Genomic DNA, 24,900 nt, shown 5'->3' with positions numbered 1-24,900 from the left:
TTCTGCCATCAGCTGTAAAGGTAAATGTAAAGGTACCCCTGACCATTAGGTCCAGTCGTGGACGACTCTGGGATTGCAGCACTCATCTCGCTCTATAGGCCAAGGGAGCCGGCGTTTGTCCGCAGACAGTTTTTCCGGGTCATGTGACCAGCATGACTAAGCCGCTTCTGGCAAAACCAGAGCAGCACACGGAAACACCGTTTACCTTCTCGCCGGAGCGGTACCTATTTATCTACTTGCACTTTGACATGCTTTCAAACTGCTAGGTTGGCAGGAGCTGGGACTGAACAACGGGAGCTCACCCTGTCGTGCGGATTCGAACCACCAACCTTCTGATTGGCAAGCTCTAGGCTCTGTGGTTTAGACCAAAGCGCCACCTGCATCCCTGCCATCAACTGTAAGCAGGATCAAAGCAGGGAACCCAGTTCAAGGGTCTGCTCCTATGCATAGTTACTCAGAAACAAGTCTTAGTTGTTCTCCAGTCTTTCCCCCAGTAACCTTTTGACTAGAAACCGAGGCTTTAATGTTTGGTTGTTCAGTTGGATTAATCAATTTTTTAAACTTTAAGTGTTCGTGATTAATAGGGCAGCATATTATTAAAATGCAAGTGCCTGCAAAAGTGGCTGATAACAACCAAATGCCATATTTATTCCCACTTTTCTCTCACACAGAAGGGAGTGCCTCTTCTTAAGCAATATCTGCTATGACATGTGTACATCATTAAAAACAAAGGAAGTGCACTTTTTGTTTCCAAAATATTGTTTTCACCTATATGCAGATTTAATCAATGGAAAACCTAAAGTTTACTATTGCGATGTCTTAATTGGATTGTAGCCCTTCTATGAACCGTTTTGTTAAAAAAAAAGAATATTCTGCTCATCTGTACCCTGTCTCTCCAGAAATTGTTCAGCACAGCTATTGCATTACCAGTCTGTTCGTTGTGGAATAGAAATGTACTATTGACTCCTTCCCCTGTAATGCTTTGGAGGAGTGGAAAAGGGGAGGAAGAGAATATCCTACCAGTTGGGAGCATGATGAAGGCTGCGGAAGATAATCCAGTGGATCCTAAAGTCCACTCTGAGTGGCTTCCAACAGAATATTAAAAACACAATAGAACATCAAACATTAAAAACTTCCCTGAGCAGGGCTGTCTTCAGATGTCTTCTAAAAGTCAAATAGTTGTTTATCTGTTTGACATCTGATGGTAGGGCGTTCCACAGGGTGGGCGCCACTACCAAAAATGCCCTCTGCCTGGTTCCCTGTAACTTGGCGTTGCACCTCAGTGTCCAGGCAGAACGATGGGGGTGGAGACGCTCCTTCAGATAGATAAATACCAGTATGTTATGTGCAGAAAATGTGTTAAACAAACGCAAAGCATGAACAACTAAAGAAATCATTTGTGCCTGGAAAGGAAGCTCAGGCAGGCAGGCAGGCAGGCATCAGTTTCTAATATCCAGTTAATGCCGCAAATGATTGCTTGCCACAAAACAAGCAGAAAATAATCTTTCAACCAAAGAGCACTAATTGTTGTTGTTGTTTAGTCGTTTTAGTCATGTCCGACTCTTCGTGACCCCATGGACCAGAGCACGCCAGGCACTCCTGTCTTCTACTGCCTCCCGCAGTTTGGTCAGACTCATGTTGGTAGCTTTGAGAACACTGCCTTGTCGTGGCGAAGGGGCTTGAATAACTCAGAGAAGCTATGAGCCAGGGGTCCCCAAACTAAGGGCCTTCTATATCCAGCCCACGGACGGTCCGGGAATCAGCATGTTTTTACATGAGTAGATGTGTCCTTTTATTTAAAATGCATCTCTGGGTTATTTGTGGGGCATAGGAATTCGTTCATATATTTTTTTCTAAATATAATCCGGTCCCCCACAAGGTCTGTGGGACAGTGGACCGGCCCCCTGCTGAAAAAGTTTGCTGACCCCTGCTATGAGCTATGCCGTGCAGGGCCACCCAAGAAGGACAGGTCATAGTGGAGAGTTTTGACTAAACGTGATCCACCTGGAGCAGGAACTGGCAAGCCACTCCAGTATCCCTGCCACGAAAACTCCATGGACAAAGAGCAAGACTACCAGTAAATAATTCAACAGCCATTCTCCCCTTCTGCCTGTTTTTCTTTTCCCAGCCTATAACCTCTAAATTAGATCTGTTAATCCTTAGTCATCAGAACTGAGCTCTGTAAACAGTATTACCTGTGGCAATAGACATAGCAGAATTTATTCTATTAGATCTGCTTTGATGGGCTTCTAATACTTCCTGTTATTTTTCTTGCCTACATGCCTCATAGATGCTTACTGAATTCGTTGTACAATAGTGTGTTATTCATGACCAGATATAGCACCACAAATTATTTTATACAGAACATTTGGTCTGTAGGCTGTACCTACTGTAAGACTGGTAGCTCAATCCCAAACATGTTTACTTTACACAACACATACAGTAGTTAAACTATGAAACTCACTCCCACAGGAGACAGTAATGGCCACCAACCAAATGGCTTTAAAAGCGGATTAGACAAATTCATGGCTGAGAGGGCTATCAATGGTTATATGCTCTGCCTCCACACTTGGGGGCAGCAATGCTTCAGAATACAGTCATACCTTGGGTTACAGGTGCTTCAGGTTGCATATTTTTGGGGTTGCGCACTGCGCGAACCCGGAAGTACCCGAATGGGTTACTTCCGGGTTTTGGCGTATGTGCAGAAGCGCCAAATCACGACCCGTGCATGCGCGGACACGTCGCTGCGGGTTGCGAACATGCCTCCCACATGGATCACGTTCGCAACCCGAGCATCCACTGTACCAGTGTCTGGGAACCTTCTTGTGGGTTTTCCTCAGGCAACTGTTCAGCCACTGTGAAAAAAAGATGTCGGACAAATTCAGCCAGCTCTTCTAGGTTCTTAAAGACATCACAGTCTCCATTCTGCCATTATTCTAGGGAAACCAAATGTATGTTTTGTCACCCATAAAACCTCTCACTGCTTGGAAATTGGGGTGTGCACCAGGGCCAGCCCTATGGGCAGGCTGGGTGGCGCAGGGCACCACGGCGCCGGCCTGCCAGGAGGGCGCTGCGAGCTGCGCCCGCCCGCTGGCTGGCCCGCCGCGCAGCTGCGCCCGTGGCAGTCGCGCTGCGCCCACCCGCCCACCGCGCAGGGGAACGGGGCGGGAGGGTGCCGGAGAGAACAGTTTTTCAGAGGACTGCAAGAGGAGGAGGAATTGGTATTTAAAAACAAAAGCAAAAAAACCCTCCTCCTCCAGTGGTACATCCTGTGAGCGGAACTCCACTCAAGGGAAGTCTGGATCCAACCTTCAGTCTTTCCATGAACTTGATTAATTACCTTACCTTACATTCTTATCTTCTCCTTTCACCAATATATGCTTAAATGCTGGGGCGGAGTAGTAGCTCAAGTTAAGCATGTGCTCCGTTTGTGTATATTTTAACTTGAACCATACATTTACATTAAGGAAGCAATGTTCATGGCAGGTTTTTAAAAAGTGAGCATGGACATATGCACCATAATTATATAAACTATTTTAATTATATAAACCATAATCATATAAACTAATTGAACAATAGTTGTTTTATTAGTTTGCACAAAATGATGTTGAGAATGGAGCATTCCCAGGGTACTTGGTCTAAACATGTATGTGCCCAAAGTATAAAGATGTCTGACTTTGTAAAAAGTTTAATTCCTTCTTCAGATGGCCCTCCCTATGTAACAGGATCTCAGCTTTTTAACCTTGTTGATTACACATGTGGCTGCAGGGGCATTATGTAACACCCTGATTAACTGGTAATGAAAGATCTGATTTTCCTTTTATTGTTTACTGCCATGAAACAATTGTACCAGATACTGTATAACTTTTCTTCTGCTGTACTTGCTGTTTAAGGGTTAAGTCAGAAATTTAAGATGACTGGTCTTCCCTTTTTTGCTATAGCACTACTTTTCTGCTTTTGTTTGGAGAAAATATGGCACGTAGCTTATTTTAGAGTTAAATGCTAATAAATTAGAGCAGCTTCCTGCATGATAGTGCTATAGACAACAATGTAGGACAGAGCATGTGCATCATCACATTTGGTGATTTGCTTTTATAAAACCCTTGTTGCAAGTGATGAGAGAGGAATATATAGAAAGAAGTCAGTAATATGCAAGATGTACCGGTAATTTGCTTGCTTATTAGGTTTATAATTCCCTTCCTTAAATATTCTCTCCCATTTTAACTTTAAAATTAATTATTCTGGAGTTGTTAACCTTATTATTTTAAAATATGCATTTTGCGTAGGTGTTTTTGTACTTGAATGCAAAGCATACTATAAGATGTTGCCCTTAAATATGTGCATTTTAAAGAACTTTTCTGAAAGTTGCTGTAGTGCATGTTGCCATCCCAGTCCTACCCACTACCCAAACTGTTTTTGAAAGTTTATTGTTTTATCCAAGTAAATAATTTGCAAAGTAGATCCATTGAAATCAATGAATGGATTACATAAATCCATTTATTTCAGTGGGTCTATTCTGTACATGGTTTTGTTGGACACAACTCACAGAATATGAGGTTTCTTAGCCCTCATGCAGAAGTTTATGCTGCACTGGGCCAGAGACAGTATTCTCAGGTAAGCCAGGAGCTGTAGGCCAACACCAGTAGTCCAATCTGAAGGACCAACCAGGAGGCAGCATCAGATGAACCCCAGCAGCTCCTGACAAGATGTATCCTAATTTATGCATGCTCCCTGACTACTTTGAGGACTGAGATTTCTCTGACAGAATCCAGTAATTTATATAGTCTAAAAATCAATATGTTCTTGCAGCCAGTGGCTACTGGGAATTGTAGTTCCATCTGGAAGGAATCAGATTAGGGAAGACTGTTATGGTTACTGCAGGGTTTATCCTGAGCGTGAAGCAGGTTGAATTAAAAACAACAATTCCTTTAAAAAAACAACAGCCAAGTGGTTATAATAGAGGCAACTTCCTTTTCCTGTAAATGGGTCTCATTTGTTACCTTTGTATGACTACATCACTGAGCAGTGTATTTCCCTCCTGCACATCTCTTCTCCAGCTGTGCGCTGAACTGTGTTGCTATTTTAGTTTGTATGATCTGCTGCCTGCTTGGCAATGTATTAATGCAGTGTGTTTATTTCTGAGCAGAATTTTCATACCAGTCTTGGAAGGTGTCTCCTAGACAGATTTGTGGTTCAATGCCAAGATATTCCTTCCAGTCTTCATCTCTGTATTAGGTTCCCTCTCCAAATTTAAGTAACAAACACAAATACAATATTTATAGATCACACATTCAGCATCTAGAATTTGCTAGAGCAGCTAACAGTGTGAAATGCAACGTCAATAAAATATAAGAAATACAGCACTGAAACTAAACCACAAGAGGCAGACACCATCACATGAAACAGCAACTGTTATCTCAGCTGCTTTTAAAAGTACAAAAGAAAACTAAGAATTCTATAAATTCTTCAAAAGCCTAGAGAAATAAAAGCATCTTCACCTTGCACAGGGCTGGCCCAGAACATTTGGCTGCTAGAGGCAAAACAAAAGATGCTGTGTCCCCTGCTGCCACTTCCTCCTCCTCTGCTGCCCACCTGGCAGTGGCAGGTGCATGGCAAGCAGCAGCAGTTGGGCACACAGTGGAGGAGGAGGTGGTGGTGACAAGCACAGGGGATTTGCTGCCCCTCTCAGCTGTTTGGAGTCTGCTGCCCCGAAGCAACTTCCTCACAGCCTTTATGGCTGGCCTGGCCATGACCTTGTTCCTTAATGACATGCATGTTGATGCCAGACAACCCTTCATGGTGGGGCATTCCAGAAAAACAAACCATTTACCACTCTCAACTGGAGTTACTGAAGAACCAGAAAAATAAAAAACTCTGCAACCTTTCCAACCTACAGGCCACCAATCAAAACAAGATCAACAACATTGTCAATCTTTCACAGCAAAGACTCAGCCCAGCTGAGGAATCCGTCCTTTCACGGGGGCTATCATTCTGCCCTGCCAAATCCCAACACATGATTCAGTTCTGCGGGGACCTGGAAGCATTTTTCCGCCGCTTATGCCTGAAGGAGTATTTTCATCACACCCAAGAACAAGACAAAGTAGAACAAACTACATCCCCACAACACAACACCTCTCAACTTACTGGGGAACAACCATCACCCTCCAAACGCATCAATGAACAGAACATTGACCACCAACTACCACCGAAAAGAAGTTACACAAAAAGGGACTCCACGTGGACTCCTCCTGATGGACGCAATACCACACTAGATCTGCACATCGAATGCTTCCGCCACAGAATCCAAACGGATGTGACCAGAAAACAGCATCGCTTACAACAAAATCTAAACCATGCTGAAAGGAGAGCCATAGAAAATCTCAGGAACAACCCAGACATTATAATTAAAGAGGCAGACAAGGGTGGAGCTGTCGTCATCATGAACAAAACTGATTACATCCAGGAGGCCCATAGACAACTTTCCAATACTGCCTTTTACATGAAATTGGACTCAGACCCCACACAAACATACAAAAAAGAACTGAACAAGATTGTCAAGGAGCTACACCTACACATCCAAGAACAGATCCTCACAAACACACCAGCGGAACCTCGGCCAGGAACTTTCTACCTTCTACCCAAAATACACAAACCAGGAAATCCAGGACGCCCCATCATCTCAGGAATTGGCACCATTACAGTGGGTGTTTCCGGCTATATGGACTCTGTTCTGAAACCATATGCTATCAGTGCTCCCAGCTACGTACGTGACACCACAGATTTTCTGAGGAAAAGACAATCTTTGAACAATCTTCCTAACAATACTATACTAGCCACTATGGATGTGGAATCTTTATATACCAACATCCCACACAATGATGGTTTACAAGCCATAAGGAACACCATTTCAGATAAAACCACAGCGGACTTTGCTACCAAACTCTGCCACTTTGTCCTTACCCACAACCACTTCAAATTTGGTGATGACCTGTTCCTCCAGATCAGCGGCACAGCCATGGGCACCCGCATGGCCCCACAGTATGCCAACATCTTCATGGCAGATTTAGAACAACGTTTCCTAAACTCCTACCCACTCAAACCTCTCTTGTACCTGCGATACATTGACGATATTTTTATTATCTGGACACATGGACAACAGACCCTGGAAACCTTCCACCAGACATTCAATGACTTTCACCCTACCATCAACCTAACAATGAACCAATCTATGCAAGAAATACATTTTTTGGACACTACTATAAAAATACAGGATGGACGTATAGACACCACCTTATACAGAAAACCAACTGACCGACAAACATATCTACATGCTTCTAGCTACCATCCCAAACATACCAAACAATCCATCGTATACAGCCAGGCCCTACGTTACAACCGCATCTGTTCCAACTCTACAGACAGAGAATCTCACCTAAGAGATCTACAGCAAACCTTTTTAGAACTAAAATATCCACCTGATGAAGTTAAACAACAGATCAACAGAGCCAGACTGATACCTAGAGAGAACCTGCTGCAAGACAGACCCAAAAAAGAAAATAACAAAACACCACTAGTCATCACATACAGCTCCCAAGTTAAAACAGTACAACGCATCATCAGAGATCTACAGCCTCTCCTGGACAATGACAGCTCCCTTTCTCAAGCTCTGAGAGGAAGACCTTTCATTGCCTACAGACAGCCACCCAATCTTAAACAACTCCTCACCCACAATAATACAACCACCAGACTTAACATGGACACTGGTACCAGAGCCTGCAATAAACCCAGATGCCAACTTTGCTGCCACATACACCCGGACAACATCATTACTGGCCCCAACAACATCCAACATACCATCTCAGGACTATTTAATTGCTCATCTTCTAACATTGTGTATGCCATCAAATGCCAACAGTGCCCTTCAGCTCTCTATATTGGACAAACAGGCCAAACCCTACGCCAAAGGATAAATGGACATAAATCTGACATCAGGAACCAGAAGACAGAAAAACCAGTAGGAGAACACTTCAATCTCCCAGGACATTCTATACAAGATCTCAAAGTAGCTGTCTTACTACAAAAGAATTTCAGAAATAGACTGGAAAGAGAAGTTGCTGAATTACAACTTATCACCAAGCTCAAAACCATGGAGGGACCTGGTTTGAACAGAGATATCGGATTCTTATCTCATTATAAATGATAAGCGATCTTCAGCCATCTCAACCCTTGCTTTTTCATGCAAAACCATTTGCAGTCGTTTTCGGTCATCAACAGCTATCAGTCAGTCAATCACCCACTTCCACCACCCTTCTGAGTGATCCCCCCTCCCCTCTCCATCCCCACCCCTTCTCTACATAAGTGCCTGGGGACTTCTATCTCACTGTATCTGAAGAAGTGTGCATGCACACGAAAGCTCATACCAAAACAAAAACTTAGTTGGTCTTTAAGGTGCTACTGAAGGAATTTTTTTATTTTACTTCGACCCAGACCAACACGGCTAGCTACCTGTAACCAGCATTTTCGTGTGCTGCTCTGGTTCGCCAGAAGCAGCTTTGTCATGCTGGCCACATGACCTGGAAGCTGTACGCCGGCTCCCTTGGCCAATAACGCGAGATGAGCGCCACAACCCCAGAGTCAGTCACAACTGGACCTAATGGTAGGGGTCCCTTTACCTTATTTAAACTGGCATATGTAGGATTAAAGGCAGCTTTGATTGTCATCTTTGCTGCCCATCCTGAAACATCCAATCTAAGGAGGAACCACTTTACACAACAAAAGACAGATTCTGCAACAAATGACCACACATTCAATTGCAGGGTAACCATTCCAAGTTTTTAAAAATAGCACTTAGGTTCTTTCTAGCTCTTCTCTCTGACATGCAGCACATTTATTCTTATACTTCACGGCATGATATAATCATATAATAATGTGCTCTGTTAATACTCATGAGGCAATGTGCATTGAATATGTTTTTTGTATACCCTAAATAATATATAACTAGTATGATTTACTCATTTTATAGAAGTAGAACTGATCAAATATGAAAATAATATAAACATTGTGTGTGCACATGCTTCACTTTATTTTATCACAGGCATTTGTAAATAAAACTAGATAGCTTCATCAATCAGCACTGCAGCTCACTCATCAGTGAGAATTAATGTGCTGTATTAATTGATTCCAGTGCCAAAGTGATTTCTTAATCTTTAAATGTAGTGATTCCTGGTATCCTAATGCATACAAAATCCATTTGTAAAGCGACTCTTGAAAAGCTCAACTGGGAGCAAAATCCTTGGTAAAAGTAAGGAAAACAGATACACCTTAGCATTTAGTGGAGGTCCAGCATCAAGTTCAGTCAAAACCTCTCAAGCATGTGGTGGTTTAACTTAACCCTTTAAATGACAGACAAACTTTTACTATGTCAGAGCCGTTGATATCCAGCTATAATAAATATACTGCCAAGAGTTCAAGGGAAAGGAATTATCAGGTTCTGCAAAAACCTGTACAAAAGTGGTTGTTTGTTCCTCCTTCTACTCTCATACTCTATAAGTCAATCATTCATTCAAGGATTGTAGTAGTCAGACTGCATTGATATATTTATGTAACAAATACATGCCTTTTTGATTGCATGGTACATTTAACCTTTTAGGAGTCCAATTCAAAAATAATGGGCCAATACTCCCATGGAAGCCCAACCTACCTCGTCTGTTCACATTCTTGCAAACTCCTGCCCCCTTTCTGCCAGGGCACCAATGCCTGCTCTCACACCATAGAGTAGAGACATCTGCATCTGATGGAGCTAGCTAGGCTGGAATGTAGCTCCATCTCAGCAGTTTCCTTTGTTCTCTGCTGTCTAGTTCTTTGTTTCATTTCCTTAGATGGCACATGTCCACAGAGGCATACCTAGGTTTCCTTGTGCCCTAGGCAATAAGTTGTATTGGTGCCAGCCCCACCCCTTGCTCCCTTAGCAAGGAGCTGTATCCCCAGCAGGCAGTCTCCTAGCCACTCCAAACTAGAGTAGAGAGGCATGATTTTTAAGCCCCCCCTTCGCAGGGACCAACCTAGCCAACCCCTAGTGAGGCATTGGGTGGTGGGAGTTGAGCAAGTTATGCACTGGGTGCTAGCCCACTGCAGAAACCCTTGGGCAGGGGTAGCCAATGTGGTGCTTCCAGATTGCATCTCCAATTGTCTCTGTACTTGGCAGAGTTGGAATTCAGCAACATCTGGAGGTCATCCTGTTGGCTATACTTGCCCTGAGGTGGGAGGCCTCTGTGAAAGGCCAGTGTCCAGACACAGCACAATATGGAGTCATTGCCATGCTTGCCTGACACAAGCGACCTGGATGGATTCAGCTACTGAATGTGGTTAAGGTGATGGGTATAGGAATCCCTGGTGGTGCTGATATTTGCCCCAGAATGGAGCACTTGGAATAATTGTTCCTTAGTCTAAAGTGGGTTCTCTGACTGTATTGCTTTGGCTGGTACTTGGTTGACCTTGCGTGGTCCAAATGCTGGTAGTTTGACCACTTCCCCTATTTTGGAGTCAACTGGGGAGCCTTGCTGAGCAGTTACATGCCCCTGGCCACCTGCTAGGATTGAAGAGGGGGGACTGTCTGGTAGCAGTCTGTCATTGAAATATATATTTTTTCATTTATATTAAATTTATATCGCACTCCCAAAGAAAGTTTGGCTCTTTTGGGAGGAAGGTAGTTAGTGATTAGCACTAACGTGTGCAACTTTGGTGCCATGCAGATTTCTTCCATAGTTTGGTGGGGTCCAGCTCCCAAGCTGCTGTTGGGTCTGTGTTCTACTCTAAGAAGCCTATTTTGCTTAGATCAGTGGATATTGACATTGCCGGCTGCTTTCTTGCCTCCCTCTTAGGGATGTGCACATTCTCCATTTTCAGTTTCCATCCACACAATGTGTGTGACTGTGTTTGACTGTTAGTGCATAATTAAGAAACGAGACATTTCTGTATAGACCTTTGCATGGAAGAATGTACTTAAATCAAATCAGCATCCTGAACACAAATGGCTTCCTTTCTGGTTTGCCTTACCAAAGATATTCTAATATGGCCTTTTTCAACAAAATGTTTGCTGAGCTATGATGTGGTGCACAAGGCAAAGATGTCTGGCATGAGGGAGGTAATAATTCTTTAAAATATGGCAGGTACATACCAAGTACTTTATAACAGAAGGCAACTTGTGCAGACTGTTTAAAGCAGATCAAGGGGGAAAGCAGCAGAGGTTGAGGCTTCTCCGATGAGTCACTGGGTACGTAGGTCTGACTGGATTCATGACCCTGACATTCCAGTTGAATTACTAGCTGAAATGTCTCTGCAGAGCGAGTGATCCCAGTTGAGGCTGCTTGGAATGGACACATGAATCAGATGGCTTTAGGCAAACTATTGAAAATAAATGTGAGACTAAAAGAGCCTAGACCTGCCTGAAGGGCAAGACCTTATCGGCCTGGATGACTGATGCTACACCCATGGACACAGGCAAACTGATTAAATCTGATCCAGACAAGACTGATGTAATGATTACCAGGACCTGTGTCCTGTGGGCGTGGAGGGCTGGGGTTGAGATTGTGATGCCTGTTAGCAATACTTTTTGGTTTCCTTGATCATTCAGGCCCACATCCCCTATGAGCCCCAAATTCCAGGTGGCAGTAGCCCAGTGGGTTACTTCATGGTGCCGGCGGTGGGGTACTGCAACACTTTGTGTCAAGTGGAGACTTACAGCCAAGCCACGTCTTTTACAGAGTTATGTGTAAATTTCCATTGTGGTGTTTTCAATCAGTTGCTTGGACTGAAATAAACAGTGGACAGACAAGTGTGTGTGTCACAGGGGTGGGAGTGCTTTATACTTTCCCTTTCTGTGTCACTCATTTTCTCCCCAACATTTCCTATCTTTCCAAGCAACAATTGCACAAGGTGTTGGGACAGAATGCACAGACAGGAATCCTGGCTATGCATCAGGTGCAGATATTAAAGGTGCAGATAGCAGGTACTCGAGTGTTTGTTATCATGGTGTCTTGGTATGCTTAGGGAGACATGGGGATTGCTAATGGTCTGGAGGAACAATTTTAGATTTCTTCATGATTGTGTTGGCAGAACAACTTAGCCTCTACCACTACATCTCATTTCAACTGATTACTATACTCAACAATGCTGGGTTAAATAAAATTGTGGATTTGTCAGCCAATGGATCTTGCCTGAAAAAACTGTGCAGACTTTGTTGTATTTATGATAAGGCTTTATTGACTTTAGATATTTTCGATTTAAATAAATATGAAAGAAAATGAGAGAATAGTGTATGCTGATATTAGTTCTTCTATTCCTAAATTTCCAGTTTGGGGAAGATAAAATATATACAATTATATTCAAAAGGAAGAAGCAACACCTTTGAATTAAATCTAAAGGCCACATTTTCCTTATCCTTCAGGAACTTCTCGTTATTTCCTACTTTGTAATTGTGGCCAGTTTTAACCGCTTGAGGAGGAAGGAACTGTTTTGCATGTGTCTGTGTTAAACCAATGTATTCTTCTTGAGAGGTTTGTTTTTTAAAAAACAAAACAAAACAGCCCAACAAGAGAACAAAGATGTATCCCTGGCCTTTTAAGGAGCGGAATGTTTGACTCAAGGAACAGCAAGGTTAGATATATGATGTAAGCATGTGACATTTGTAAACAATTCATGAAGCTAAAATCTAGTATATTTAAAAAGCAGGGAATGCATTTTCATTTTATATGGAAAAACAGAGTGCTTTAATCAATTTTCTATATAACCTCAGGGTTGACATTCAATATATAACCTTTTTCAAAGTCAGGCCTGTCAGATAATTCAGTAGTTAACATGAACCATGTTATCCACATGAAAATATGAAAAGAGATCAAGACTATGCAAAGGCCTCTTTATTTCTCCCCATTATATGTTAACTACTGGACAAAACCAATAATAATTCTTGCATATTTATCAAGGAGGGAAAGCCTCATTGATGCAGTTTTGCATTTGCTTTCTTCTGCCAAACTCTACTGTCATCAGAGAACTGAACTAAAATTGACATAATTTTCAGGGCATATCTGTGGTTTAACATGTAGTACTGTTGTCTTTTTTAGCATGGTTTTGCTGATATGACAAAAAGAAGCAATTAATGTTAATTTAGTTAGTACTGTAGTTGCAACAAGAATCCCTTTCCAAGATCCATTTATTCAGCCCAAAGAAAAGAGGCTTTTTCAGAAACCAACCACAGAATGGAAAGTGAAGATTGTGGATAGCATTGCCACCTTTCCTAGGTAGGGCTTCGGTGCCTCTAATTCAGTGTTTCTCAACCTTTTTTGGGCCAAGGCACACTTGTTCCATGAAAAAAATCTCGAGGCACACCACCATTAAAAAAGTTAAAAAAATTAACTCTGTCCCGCCCTATATTGACTATATAATTATGACTGTAAGAAACACTTGCCAAAAAGATAGTAATTTGTGTCTCACTTAAGATTGTATTTTTAAAGTTTGGTTGTTAATTTAAAAGAAATAGTGAAGCTTTTGTTTCATTAGTTTGATGAATAAAAATGATGTCCTTTTATGATTATGTACTCAATAAATGGGGTTTTATTTGGGGGGGGGGGAATTCCCTGGATGTGCACTTTAATGAAATGTGTGGCGTACACCTATGCAAAATTGTTTTGCTGGGATTCTCGACAGGAAGTGCTGTGTCATTAATCGAAATGATTTAGCCTGCCTAAAATGAAAATATGTGTTAATATCATGACAGACTTATGCTGAAGAGTTTACTTTTCATCAATAAAAGTTTAAACACACCTACACGGAGTTCAGAGCCCCGCCGAGGGAGGAGGAGGAGGAGGAGCGGACCCAGCGACACACCCGCCCCGCGGCCGCCTGCTTGGATCCCAGCCGGGTGCGCGGCGGCAGCCATGGCGGGAGAAGGGCCGCCGGCGGGAGCCGAGCACCTGCCTTGACGGCCCCTGGGCGCCCCGTGAGCTGCGCCGGGCTGCCAACGTCGGGAGAAGGAGACCTGGCTGGCAGAGTCGGGAGACCATGAGAGCGTCATCCCTGCCCCCTCCCACACAGCGCGGACTCTGGCGGGCGCCTTGCGGCCGTCTGGAGGGTGCCGGACGACTCCCGACGTTCGGGAGAAACCGCCGGAGTCCACAGCTGCGCTTTGCGCATGCGCAAAGGACTCCCGAACGCCAGGAGCGTCAGCGTCAGCCCCTGCCCCCTCCCACACAGCGCGGCTGTGATGACGGGCGCCTCAGGCGCCGCACGACTCGGGAGTCGGGCGCAACTGCCGCAGACGCCGGGCGACTGCCGCGGGCGCAGCGGCTCGGCGCCCCTGGCAGCCCGGCACCCTGGTGCATTGCGGGCGACAATCGCCCTTCTCCTCACCGCACGTCGCGGCACACCAGCCAGCGTCTCGCGGCACACTACTGTGCCGCGGAACAGCGGTTGAGAAACGCTGCTCTAATTATTAGGTGAGCATCATTTCAGGGAACAGATCTTTGGATGGATGAAGTTGGTGGCATGAAAGTCATGAGCAGCATTGTATCTGGATATAACAAACTTAAATATAAAAGAGAGGAAAGGGGAAGCCAAGTGCTTCGAAGGATCTAAATGTAAGGACAAGGAAATGGACTTGGATCGAGGAGCTGACAAGAACTTGGTGTGAGGAATTAAGGAGGGCTTTTACATGCTCAGAGCAAAGAGAGAGGTAAATGACCTTGGTATGAAAGTAATGGATAATATGGGTGTGAGAGAAGGGTGCAGTAGTCAAGGCAAGAGATTATCAGGGCACAAACCGGAAATTTGGCAAGGGAGGGCCAAATTTTGTACAGTGTTGTAAAGGGAGAAGTGGTATGGCATGACTGTGGACCGTACTTGAGGAACAAAGGAGAGAGAGGAATAAGGGATAAAAATAAGGATAAAATAAAAGAATAAATGAGGAGAAAATGACGGGAAGTAAGATGAGAACTCAAAAACCACAATATTATTTTTATTTAACATATTTATGGACCACTTCACAGCTTAAAGACATTGAAATGAGGTAGAAGATAAAAAACAGAATAAGACATCATTGTCTGTCTCTCCCACCCCCCACTCCTGGCAGTGTTCTGGTGGTTCTCCTGACTCTCCGAGTGTATCTGGAGGAGGCACATAGGGAGAAGGTGGGGGGAGCCCATTGCACTGACAGGAGTCCTCATGCCAGCTTCAGCTAATGGGAATGGGGTACTTGAATCCAGCCCACAAGCTCTAAAAACAAAACAAAGCAAAAATCAACCAACTATAAAATTATTGTTAAAAGTCATAGGGGACACAAACAGTGTGCTAATGCATGTAGCCTAGTTACTCTTGCTTGCTGCTCCCCTGATGCAAATAGCATTACAGGCCTAGATGGTCACATGCTGCATCCCCCCTCTTAATTTATCCATCCAATAACTTTCTGCTTTGAACTTTCAAATATGGACAGAAAGCCAATATGAATGTTGGAAATAATAAAGTGTGGAATGTCCAGTAGCTGTGAAAAGGGGGAATTCCATGTTGGAGATCATTAGGAAAGGGATTGAAAATAGAACTGCCAAGTATCACCATGCAAATCTTTTGTTGAAATCGTAGTTTGAATACTGCATTCAGTTCTGGTTGCTGAATCTCAGAAATGCTACTGTAGAGTTAGAAAAGCTTTGGAAAAGAAGAACCAAAATGATTGTGTGGCATCTGGTTGGTTACTGTAAGAACAGGATGTTGGACTAGATGGGCCATTGGCCTGATCCTGCAGGGCTATTCTTACATTCTTACCAGTTACGTAGTGGAATGAGGTAATGAATTTTAATGTAATTGAAATATGATCTAGGGGATTGATGCTTCCTTTGGCTAGGAAGAGGAAGAGGAAAACAAAAGGAAGAGATGAGTAATTGCCATAAAGTAGCCAGCAAATAAGTTCCTACCACCTCTTTACTGTGACTTCTGTTGTTAGCATTTGGTTGGCTATCTAGCTTCTACTTTTTAGAAATGAATTTCAAAACAAGGAAACATGCTTTTAAAATTCTTTCTGCTCCTTTTGAACGTCTCTTTCCTTGGATGTTCTTTGAAAAGGGTTTTTCCCTTTCACTGCATAGCAGACTGGACTTGATCTTGCTTCAGGCAGTACTTTTGAAATGGGGCGCTCTCCATCTGCTTTTATTAGGAAAATTTCCATTCCTTTTAGTAAAAAGTTGTGACAGATTAACTGTTTGTTCCCATTTTGTAATGACTGAAAATAAGAGTAAGAGGGTAAACTACAACGATGGCTACTATGGAGAGAGGTAAATAGCGGAGCTGTTCAGAAATTGCTCTTAAAATAGTGTGGAGTAGAAGAGTATTGACAGGGTGTGGGGAATATATAGATAACATTAAGTTAAGAGGCAATATTGATAACAAAGAGACCCAATAAGTTATGCAAGATGAATTGGATGATCTGTTGAACCTGGAGGAGTGAAATAAAATGCAATACAGTAGTCATAAATGTTATGCATCATATATTTATTTAATAATTTACACCCTGTTTAAGTAGATTTGTATCTATATCTCTGTGCGTGTTTTTAAAATTCTGAAAATTCTAAGTCACTCTCTTTTCTGTCTGCTTCAATTTGTAATTCAGATTTATTCTTAGGGGTAAACTAGAGATTTCCCCCTCCACCCTTTGATTTAATCTGCCTCTCCAGAGTGAATTAAAGCTGCCAGATTACAGACAAATAGTTCCTGTTATATCCACAAGGTAAGTATTGGCTCCCACTAGATGCATCACCAGAGCTACAGCAGTCCCTTCTGCCCCAAGGCATCATAACCGACCAGCTGTCCTACCTCTAAGGGCAATTCCTCTGTGCATGAAGTTCTTGATTGGCTCTTGCTTGAGTTCTGAAGCAAAGTAGTATTGCTCTATTTGTCCTGGAGCCTACCTCATCTGGGGTGCCATCCATGCCATCAGAGAGGAGGGGGGAAAGACGTAGTAAAAGATCAGCCCCCTGGCTCTTTTTACAGCACAGGTCATTGGGCAGCTGTGGGAGCCTTGCTAGAGGGACCCTTATAGTTGACATGGGAATCTGGCTCCTAATTTGAGCATGGTAATTGTACTGTCTAGACCACGCTCTACAGAAACAACTATTTCCAATCTTCTTGACAAAATTTGCAGATTATTAAACATAGCTAAATCTTGAGCCATTAGGTATGTAAATGTGAATCACCATTAGGTACATGAATTACATGTATTCTTTGTTTCAGTAACATCAGAAAAACAGATGAATGATTTGCAGATTCAGATACCATGAGGTCCACAGCACCTACACAATTAAACACCAATATATTTTCATAATGTATGCTACTTGGTTCCTATTGTAATCACTTTCCAGAACAAAATATGCATTGTGATAGTCTGTTGCAATTACAGTTCATTATATCAGCATCTTATGCTTTGATCAGTTGGGCGCCGGCAGAGAAATAACTTATTTGGCAAAATAAGGAATGAAGTAGCGGTGTTGCTGTCACATGTGATTAACATCCATATTCTTAAATTAATATGGAGTGCTATATTTGTTATATGCCTCACAGTGATTTTGGTTTTTAGGCATAGCCACCAAAATAACAATGTGGGTTGATAAGAGCCTGGTGTTTTCCCCTGGTTCTCAACTAAGGTTTATTGCTTGGGATCATTCTGAGAACAACATACACAGGACTGCAACCTGTTGTTGTATTCAGGGTTTTCTGGACTTGGGGGAACGATTTCAGCAGAATATTATGGGGTCACAGAACAAAGTAAAACAGAATAAATCCACCACTAATTCACTATTATTGTGTCAATAACTTCCTTTAAAATGCAGCCTCAGTAAATAATAACAATAACAATAACAATAACAACAACAGTTTTTTATATATACCCCGCCCGCTGGGTTTCCCAGTAAGGGCCCTAAGCCAAGGTTTGGTTTAGAATGACATGTTAACCTGGGCTTTATGTTAACAGGGTCAATTTTGGCAAATAAAAAAAAGTTTTGGAAATCTAATGATGCACAATGAAAATGAGTGCCCCAAAACAATGTTAGAGGAATTTCTCAGTATGCTATGCATGAAACCACAATACAATATCTCAATATGGAGGTTGGTGTCCTCCTTTCATTTCCTTTTTCTAGCTTGTACTTGAGATCTTTAAATGTCTGTATTTGCTAATTCATTTTGATTTTTAATTATATTTTAAATTATATATGACAAGTATCTCATATGTATGTATGTATTTCAAATACTTATATCCCACTTTATAACTTTCTGAGGCTGTTAAAGCAGCTTATGAAATATTCTTAAAATAAAATCACTTCCTAATCTAGTGGAGGAAGATAAATTACATGGTGTTCCTATGGAACCAGGATTATTCTTTTCCTTTCCTGGTACCATACAAAGCAGCAGCTCCCACCAAATGGGAGTAGGGCTAAACAGCAGGAACTTGCTCAGCTGATGGTGGAAGAGATCTTCCCTTGCATGCAGTTGCTAGGCAGCAGGTCCTCTGGGGTAGAGATGAGCAACTGGATCTCATTCAACCCACAAGTATGATTATGGCCAAGGAAAGTCAGGAGATGACTATTGCTCTAGATTTCCATTCTGCTTGACTGCTTTTGATGGCTGGTGGCTACTAGTTGGTGACTACTAGCTACTGGACACCCCACCTGCTTGTGGGAGGGTTGTGATCATGCCAACGAGAGAGAAAGAAGTTGTGAGGTTTGGCAAGATGCAGCCGTTGGTGTGATATACACTTGCTTTTGGGAAATGATGCCAGCTCACACTGGCTGGGTGTTTGCCTGTCCGCAGATACTCAACCTCTATATTTATACTGTACATTGTTTTTAGTATAAATACAGGGAATAGCTGTGGGTTTTAGGAAGAGGTAGTAGCTTAGCAGTAGTACCTCTGTTTTATTCTCAAAATGCCAATTATCAGTGCTGAGAAATTGCTTTGCTTTAGGATTCTCTTGCAAATCAGTTTTTGATCAGAAACAACATGAATCTGACTCATTAGAAGGTGTTTTTGTTATATATATTGTTCTAAAATTGGTTGTCATGATCTGGAAGGAAACATGATGAACAGCAGTTGGTTTGGGTACAGTTAATTTCCAAAAAGTTCTTTTTTGAAAGTGCCCTTTGGGGAAATTTTAATACTGGGTTGGGAATTTACTTTGGAATGAAAGTTTGCAACAAAAATAAAAAAAATCCAAATAAAAAGTATATTGTGCAGATAATTATTAACTAAAAATGTAACTTCTGAAGGGACTATTTATTTAGCTTTGCGCAGTGGCAGTATCGTAGCCAATGAGGTTAATCCGAGGCGCGATTATTGCTAATTGAAACTGAAGGGACTATTTAGCCTTGTCCCACCACACCTGGTGAGTTCCTTAGTGAAGGATCACCATGTACTGTAGTTTGTATTGCTGTAGTGCTAAGTGGGAGGGGAAGCCTCAAGTTGCCTGTTATGATCTCAGTGGGTTATCAGTCATTATAGCAGTGAGATGAAGGCCAAACCTGAAACACCGTACTTTTCCGTGTATAAGACGAGGTTTTTTTACTCAAAAATAATGTTTAAAATGGGGGTGTGTGTCTTATACATGGGTACTGCAGAGGGAGGACGAGCAATTGGTTGCAGCCATGAGCAGGATCTTGTGATTGGGTGGGTGAATAGTGTCTGCTGCAATGGCTGCTTTTTATTGGCTGCTACTTTGTCAATTGTATGGGTTATTAGCGGATGTGGCAAGTGCTGCTTTGGATTGGCCTCTGCTTCGGCAATTTGGCGTGTGTTGCTTGCGATTGTTAGTGTTTGTCAGTTGGGTGAGTTATTTTTGGCTGGGGAGCCTTTTTGGCAAAATCACAAAACCAAGCAGTTTTTCCAACGTATGGCGACCCTAAAACAATATCCAAGACTGTGTGGTCCAGCAGTTCTGTATTGTCTTCATGCTAAACCATAGCTGCCAAGTTATCCCTTTTTTACAGGGATTTCCCCTTATGCTGAATAGGCTTCCTTGCGAGAAAAGCGAAAACTTGGCAGCTATGTGCTAAACACAGAAGTATGTCTCCCAAAGGAAGTTGTTTCACAATGCATCTTCAAATGAAAATATATAGAGCATATGAATTTCAGTTACAAAGGGCAATGAAGTATAAACCTATGCATTCTTTACACTATGTAGCAAAATATGTCAGTAGGGAACATTTCCTTTCCCCCTCCTGCTACTCATGTTTGCATTCCCCTGAAATACCATAGCAACTATGGGGTTATGGAAACTATGGAAGCTGGGGGGAAGATCTATGCTCAATTAGGGAACAACTGAGCCAGGGGACCGGGATTCAAACGTCCACTTAGCCATGAAGGTCACTGGTTGTTCTTGGGCCAGTCACTGTCTCTCAGTCTAACCTATCCTGCAGTAGGGTTCAGTAGGGTTGCTGTGAAGATAAAATGAAAAGTGGGAGAACCGTGTATACCGTGTTGATCTCCTTGGAGGATATTGATGTAATAAATAAATACTATTCCATCTATATTGCTGTACAGTCAGACACGCTAGAAGACCCTGGCTGTTAGGATCAAAGGGAGGAGGAGTAAAATGAGAACAGAACTGGGGGTTGAATGAGGAAATCACCTGCATGCCACAGAGAACAGGATAGACAGTAGTGAATACTCTGCCTGCTCAGTATAGGAAAGAAATAAATAAAGAGTTTTGAGCTATAGAGTGGTAGGCCCATGATTTTGTGTTAGGATTTTTTTAAAGCTAGAAAAGCAGTTTAGTAGTGGTACAGTATAAGCTGTCCAGAGAAAGTGTAGATTTTCATTGCAGATTTACAAAAACTATGTGGGAGCAAAGGGGGCACTAGGCAGGTGTTTGAGGTGCTTTAAGTATAGGATATCCTGTGTTTGTTTAATGGGTACTACATCACTCTGATTCCTTGAAAATCCTGATCTTACTGAAAATGTGGTTTTGTTGCCAAATCACTCTGTTCATCCTGTAGATATCTGGATAGGGAGAAGTATTACTCTAAAATGAATTCTGAATGTAGAACTTGTATTCAGACAGAGTATTACTTTGTTAATTGATTATAACAAAATGTATACAGCACTTGATAGTAGAATTTGCAGGAAATACTAAAATTATCAATAAAAATAGCTGAAAACATTTAAAAGTAATCAAAATTAACCGTGAAAGAAAGTAAAATACACCGGCATCTACGTGTCTGGATAAGCTTATCTAAACAAAAGTGTATTAAGCAAGTACTGAAAAGAGTAAAGTGAAGGTGTCTGTCTGATATCTACAGGCAGGGTTTTTCTTGTTTTCCCTTCAGAATTGCTTTATTAACTCTGTTATATTAATAAAAAAGATACTTACCTTGGCATATTTTTGCAATATGAGTAGGGTTAGGAAGGTGACCTGTGCCCAGTGTGGCTGGAGCCCAGCAACCTGTCTTTATTGAATTGTTCAGATTTTGTTGTGAGGTTGTTTAGTCCATTGACATTTTTCTTTGTTGCAAGAAATGTATTTGGCGTATAGGTTATAATTCACTGCCTTTATCATATGCCCTCATGTGTCACTCCCTGAAAGGGCACTCTTTACCTTGGTGGAATGAAACATATGGGTCACTGGAGACTTATAATGATCTCCTTTGGCATGACCCTGAATGGTCATTTTAGTTAGAATGTGCAAGACTTTATATATCCCACTTTGTATAAGTGAACAGATTGTGATCCAGGCTTCCTGTGCTGTTCTTTGGGAAAAAATAATTGCACTTTTAGTAATGTTGAATGGGGTGCATGGGTTCATTCATATACATGGTGTATCTATCTCCATAATCTCTTCGGTTCTTTTGAAATTTGTATTGGCTTGGAATACTTGAATATTCGCAGTGAGATGGGTTTTTTAAAGTTTCCGTAAGGGGTTTTCTCAGAAGTCACAAGTTATTTTGACACTCTCTTGATGTGGTTACACGATTATGGTTTGAACTACAAAACCTGATAAATAAGTACTCTCTGCCCCTTCTCTGGTCTGTAGTGTGTTTAATTCATTTGGTGCAGGCAGTTGAGCTCAATTGATTTTGGCTTCCTAAAACATTTGTCCAGTGAAAGAGCTATAATAATAATAATAATAATAATAATAATAATAATAATAATAATAATAATTTATTATTTATACCCTGCCCATCTGGCTGGGTTTCCCCAGCCACTCTGGGCGGCGTACAACAGAAAAATGAAATAAAATAATCTATTAAACATTAAAAGCCTCCCTAAACAGGGCTGCCTTCAGATGTCTTCTAAAAATCTGGTAGCTTCTCGCCACCACCGAGAAGGCCCTCTGCCTGGTTCCCTGCAACTTGGCTTCTCGCAATGAGGGAACCGCCAGAAGGTCCTATGTGCCTGAACATGTGCTGCCTAATCCTAAACAGCAAATCTTGGAATTAAATCTCACCTGGTTTAGTGGGACTGAATTTTTAGGAAGTTTCCTTAGGGCTGTAACCTGTGGCTATGTTTCTCAGGGGGCCTCGGGGGGTAAAATCAAACTGATGCATTAGCAGCACTGAAGTGACCTTCCCAAGGCACAAGCCTGGGCACTGTGGGCCACCCAGATGACAAGCCCCCCCCCCCCCCCGCTGATGTGGTCCAAAGAAAAGCAGAGCAATACGTTTGGCACCAGCTTGGCTGCAGGAGTTGAAGGAAGAAGGCATACAAGGCGCCATCCAACCATCTTTGGGACTCCATTCCACTTTTGTGTAGGGTTTCCTCCTCAGCATTTTATTCTCCCGAAGATGTCACACAAGGCAATGGATGTTTAGGATCAGATTTCTCCTTCTCCTAGATGGGCTACCTTCCCAAGTTGATGGGCCCCATCTGCCCCTCACTTCCCTCCACAGCATGTGCAGAAACTGCCTTGTTGACCGTTTGACCCACTATTGATCTCATCGGCTCAATCCTCTGGAGACTGTTGTCACATGAGGGGAAGTCCCTAACTCCCTGAGGGTTTGAGACCCATCGGCTGCCCTCACCTGGTTTAGCCAGCCAGGTGACGCTGTTCCCAGGGTGTGATTTTAAAAAATGAATACAGTGGTACCTCTACTTACAAATAACTCTACTTACGAATGTTTCTACTTACGAATAGAGCTCCGTCCGCCATCTTGGATGTGATTTAGATAGGATTTTTTCTACTTACGAATTTTTAGATAGGGTTGCTTATACTTACGAATTTTTTCTCCCAATGCATTCCTATGGGATTCGACTTACAATTTTTTTCAACTTACAAATGTGCATTCGGAACGCATTAAATTTGTAAGTAGAGGTACCACTGTAGTTACTTATAATGGTTTTTATAAATAAAATGTTGTTTTGAGCCTGCAAAAACAACATAAAGATCTAGTTTTGTAACAGTTATTTGGTTTTCATTTTAAAATGTTTGCACCACTGACAGTTTTTCTAATTAAGTAATACATGGAAGGTTGCATTTGTCTTCCCCTGGAAGTGATTTTTAAATATCAACCTTCCTTTTTCTGTTTCTTCTTAGTCACAGTTTCCTTTTCTCTGCACCACAGACACTTACTGTTGTTGAGTTCTCTTATTTCTCTTTCATTAAGAGGGCATCACAGCACTTATTCTGCTTTTCTGTCTTTTGGAAAACCTGTCTCTTAAGAGGAGATGAAAAAGAAAAGGGGGCAGCTCTCTGCCTAATAACTGAGGCTAACATTAGTCTCTCAAAACAAACCTTTGTTCTGCCAAATGGGAAAAGGCAAACTAATAATAACAGTTCAAAGCATAGCATTTAGTAAAGGTTAACATTTACTTGCTTTTTCTAGAAAAGCACAAATTTGATAAGTACAGTTCAGACAATGATGTTACTTAACGGGCATAAAAGTAATGAAGTTTAATATCTCTTGTTGTTGTTGTTTAGTCGTGTCCGACTCTTCGTGACCCCATGGACCATAGCACGCCAGGCACTCCTGTCTTCCACTGCCTCCCGCAGTTTGGTCAAACTCATGTTGGTAGCTTCTCTACACACTCATAAATAAATATCATCCTCATCTTACACTCTTAACATACAGAAAATGAACTGCGTGCTCAAAAGGCCATTGGTGCAGCCTTTATAGAAGTGTACTATTTCAGGTGGGGGAACTCCATATCTGAATGTTTCTTTAAAAGGAATATTAACTTCCCAGCACAAAATTTGCAAGGCAAGGAGGGCACAGTAGTGATGCAGGATGTGGGACAGATTCATATAGCTAGGTAAGCAAAATGCTAAAAAGTGTGGTTTTCTTTCATGTGGCAATGTCAAATGCATCTTTCAATTTTGCTGACAAATAGCCAGCAATCAAATAGCACTTTTTGGAAAGGCAAGAACTGTGAACACAGTTTCCTGCTTCCACCCTTTTGAAAATAGTACCCCGAGCTTTAGTCAGATGTTTCCCCATTGGTTTCTGAACGAGTTTTCAGTAATTTGCTGTGTTCTGCTGGTCTGTACTGATCTTGCCCACTCTCCTCCCATCCTGTTGTCAGTGGGCGGGTCTCAGTAGTGAGCAATATTCAGTTACACTTGCTTGACATACTCAAGAGCTTTTCTGCTTCCTGTTTCAGTGGAGCACAAGAGCTGCCTTAGATAATGCTATCAGAAGCCTAGCACAGCAACAGGAGCACACTTTGATTTCCCCAGCAGCTGCATGCCAGAGAGAGGCTGCAGAGGGAAGACTTGGTTTTGCTGTCATAGCTGGTAGACCAACAGAATCAGCTGTGACATCCGAAACTGCTGCTCCTTCAGCCACAATGGTGGCAAAGGATTATCCATTTTATCTCACAGTCAAAAGAGCAAACTGTGGACTGGAAGTACAGACAGCGAGCATCTCAACAAGAGAAACAGAG

General features: G+C 42.2%; 1 protein-coding gene and 1 pseudogene across 9 annotated transcripts in view; both read left to right on the top strand.

The window, feature by feature from the left end:
* ARHGEF3 (Rho guanine nucleotide exchange factor 3) overlaps positions 1 to 24,900 on the top strand; it is a 116,309-nt gene that overhangs the window by 62,471 nt on the left and 28,938 nt on the right. For 2 of the 9 annotated variants that reach the window (XR_015948244.1, XR_015948243.1), the window contains exon 3: positions 1 to 24,900. This exon is cut by the window's left edge and continues 4,604 nt beyond it. The exons of 5 other annotated variants lie outside the window; for them this stretch is intronic. Coding sequence is in view for 2 of the 4 variants with exons in the window: in XM_088662262.1 (XP_088518388.1) it covers positions 24,805 to 24,900 (96 nt within the window). In the remaining 2 variants the exon portion in view is untranslated. 2 more of the 9 variants (XM_088662262.1, XM_035106367.3) reach the window with 2 other exon arrangements.
* LOC148686931 (U4 spliceosomal RNA) lies at positions 19,309 to 19,377 on the top strand (annotated as a pseudogene).

The sequence above is a fragment of the Zootoca vivipara genome, chromosome 2 (assembly GCF_965207765.1).
Source record: "Zootoca vivipara chromosome 2, rZooViv2.hap1.1, whole genome shotgun sequence".
NCBI lineage: Eukaryota > Metazoa > Chordata > Lepidosauria > Squamata > Lacertidae > Zootoca > Zootoca vivipara.
This window is presented reverse-complemented; position numbering and strand designations above follow the sequence as displayed.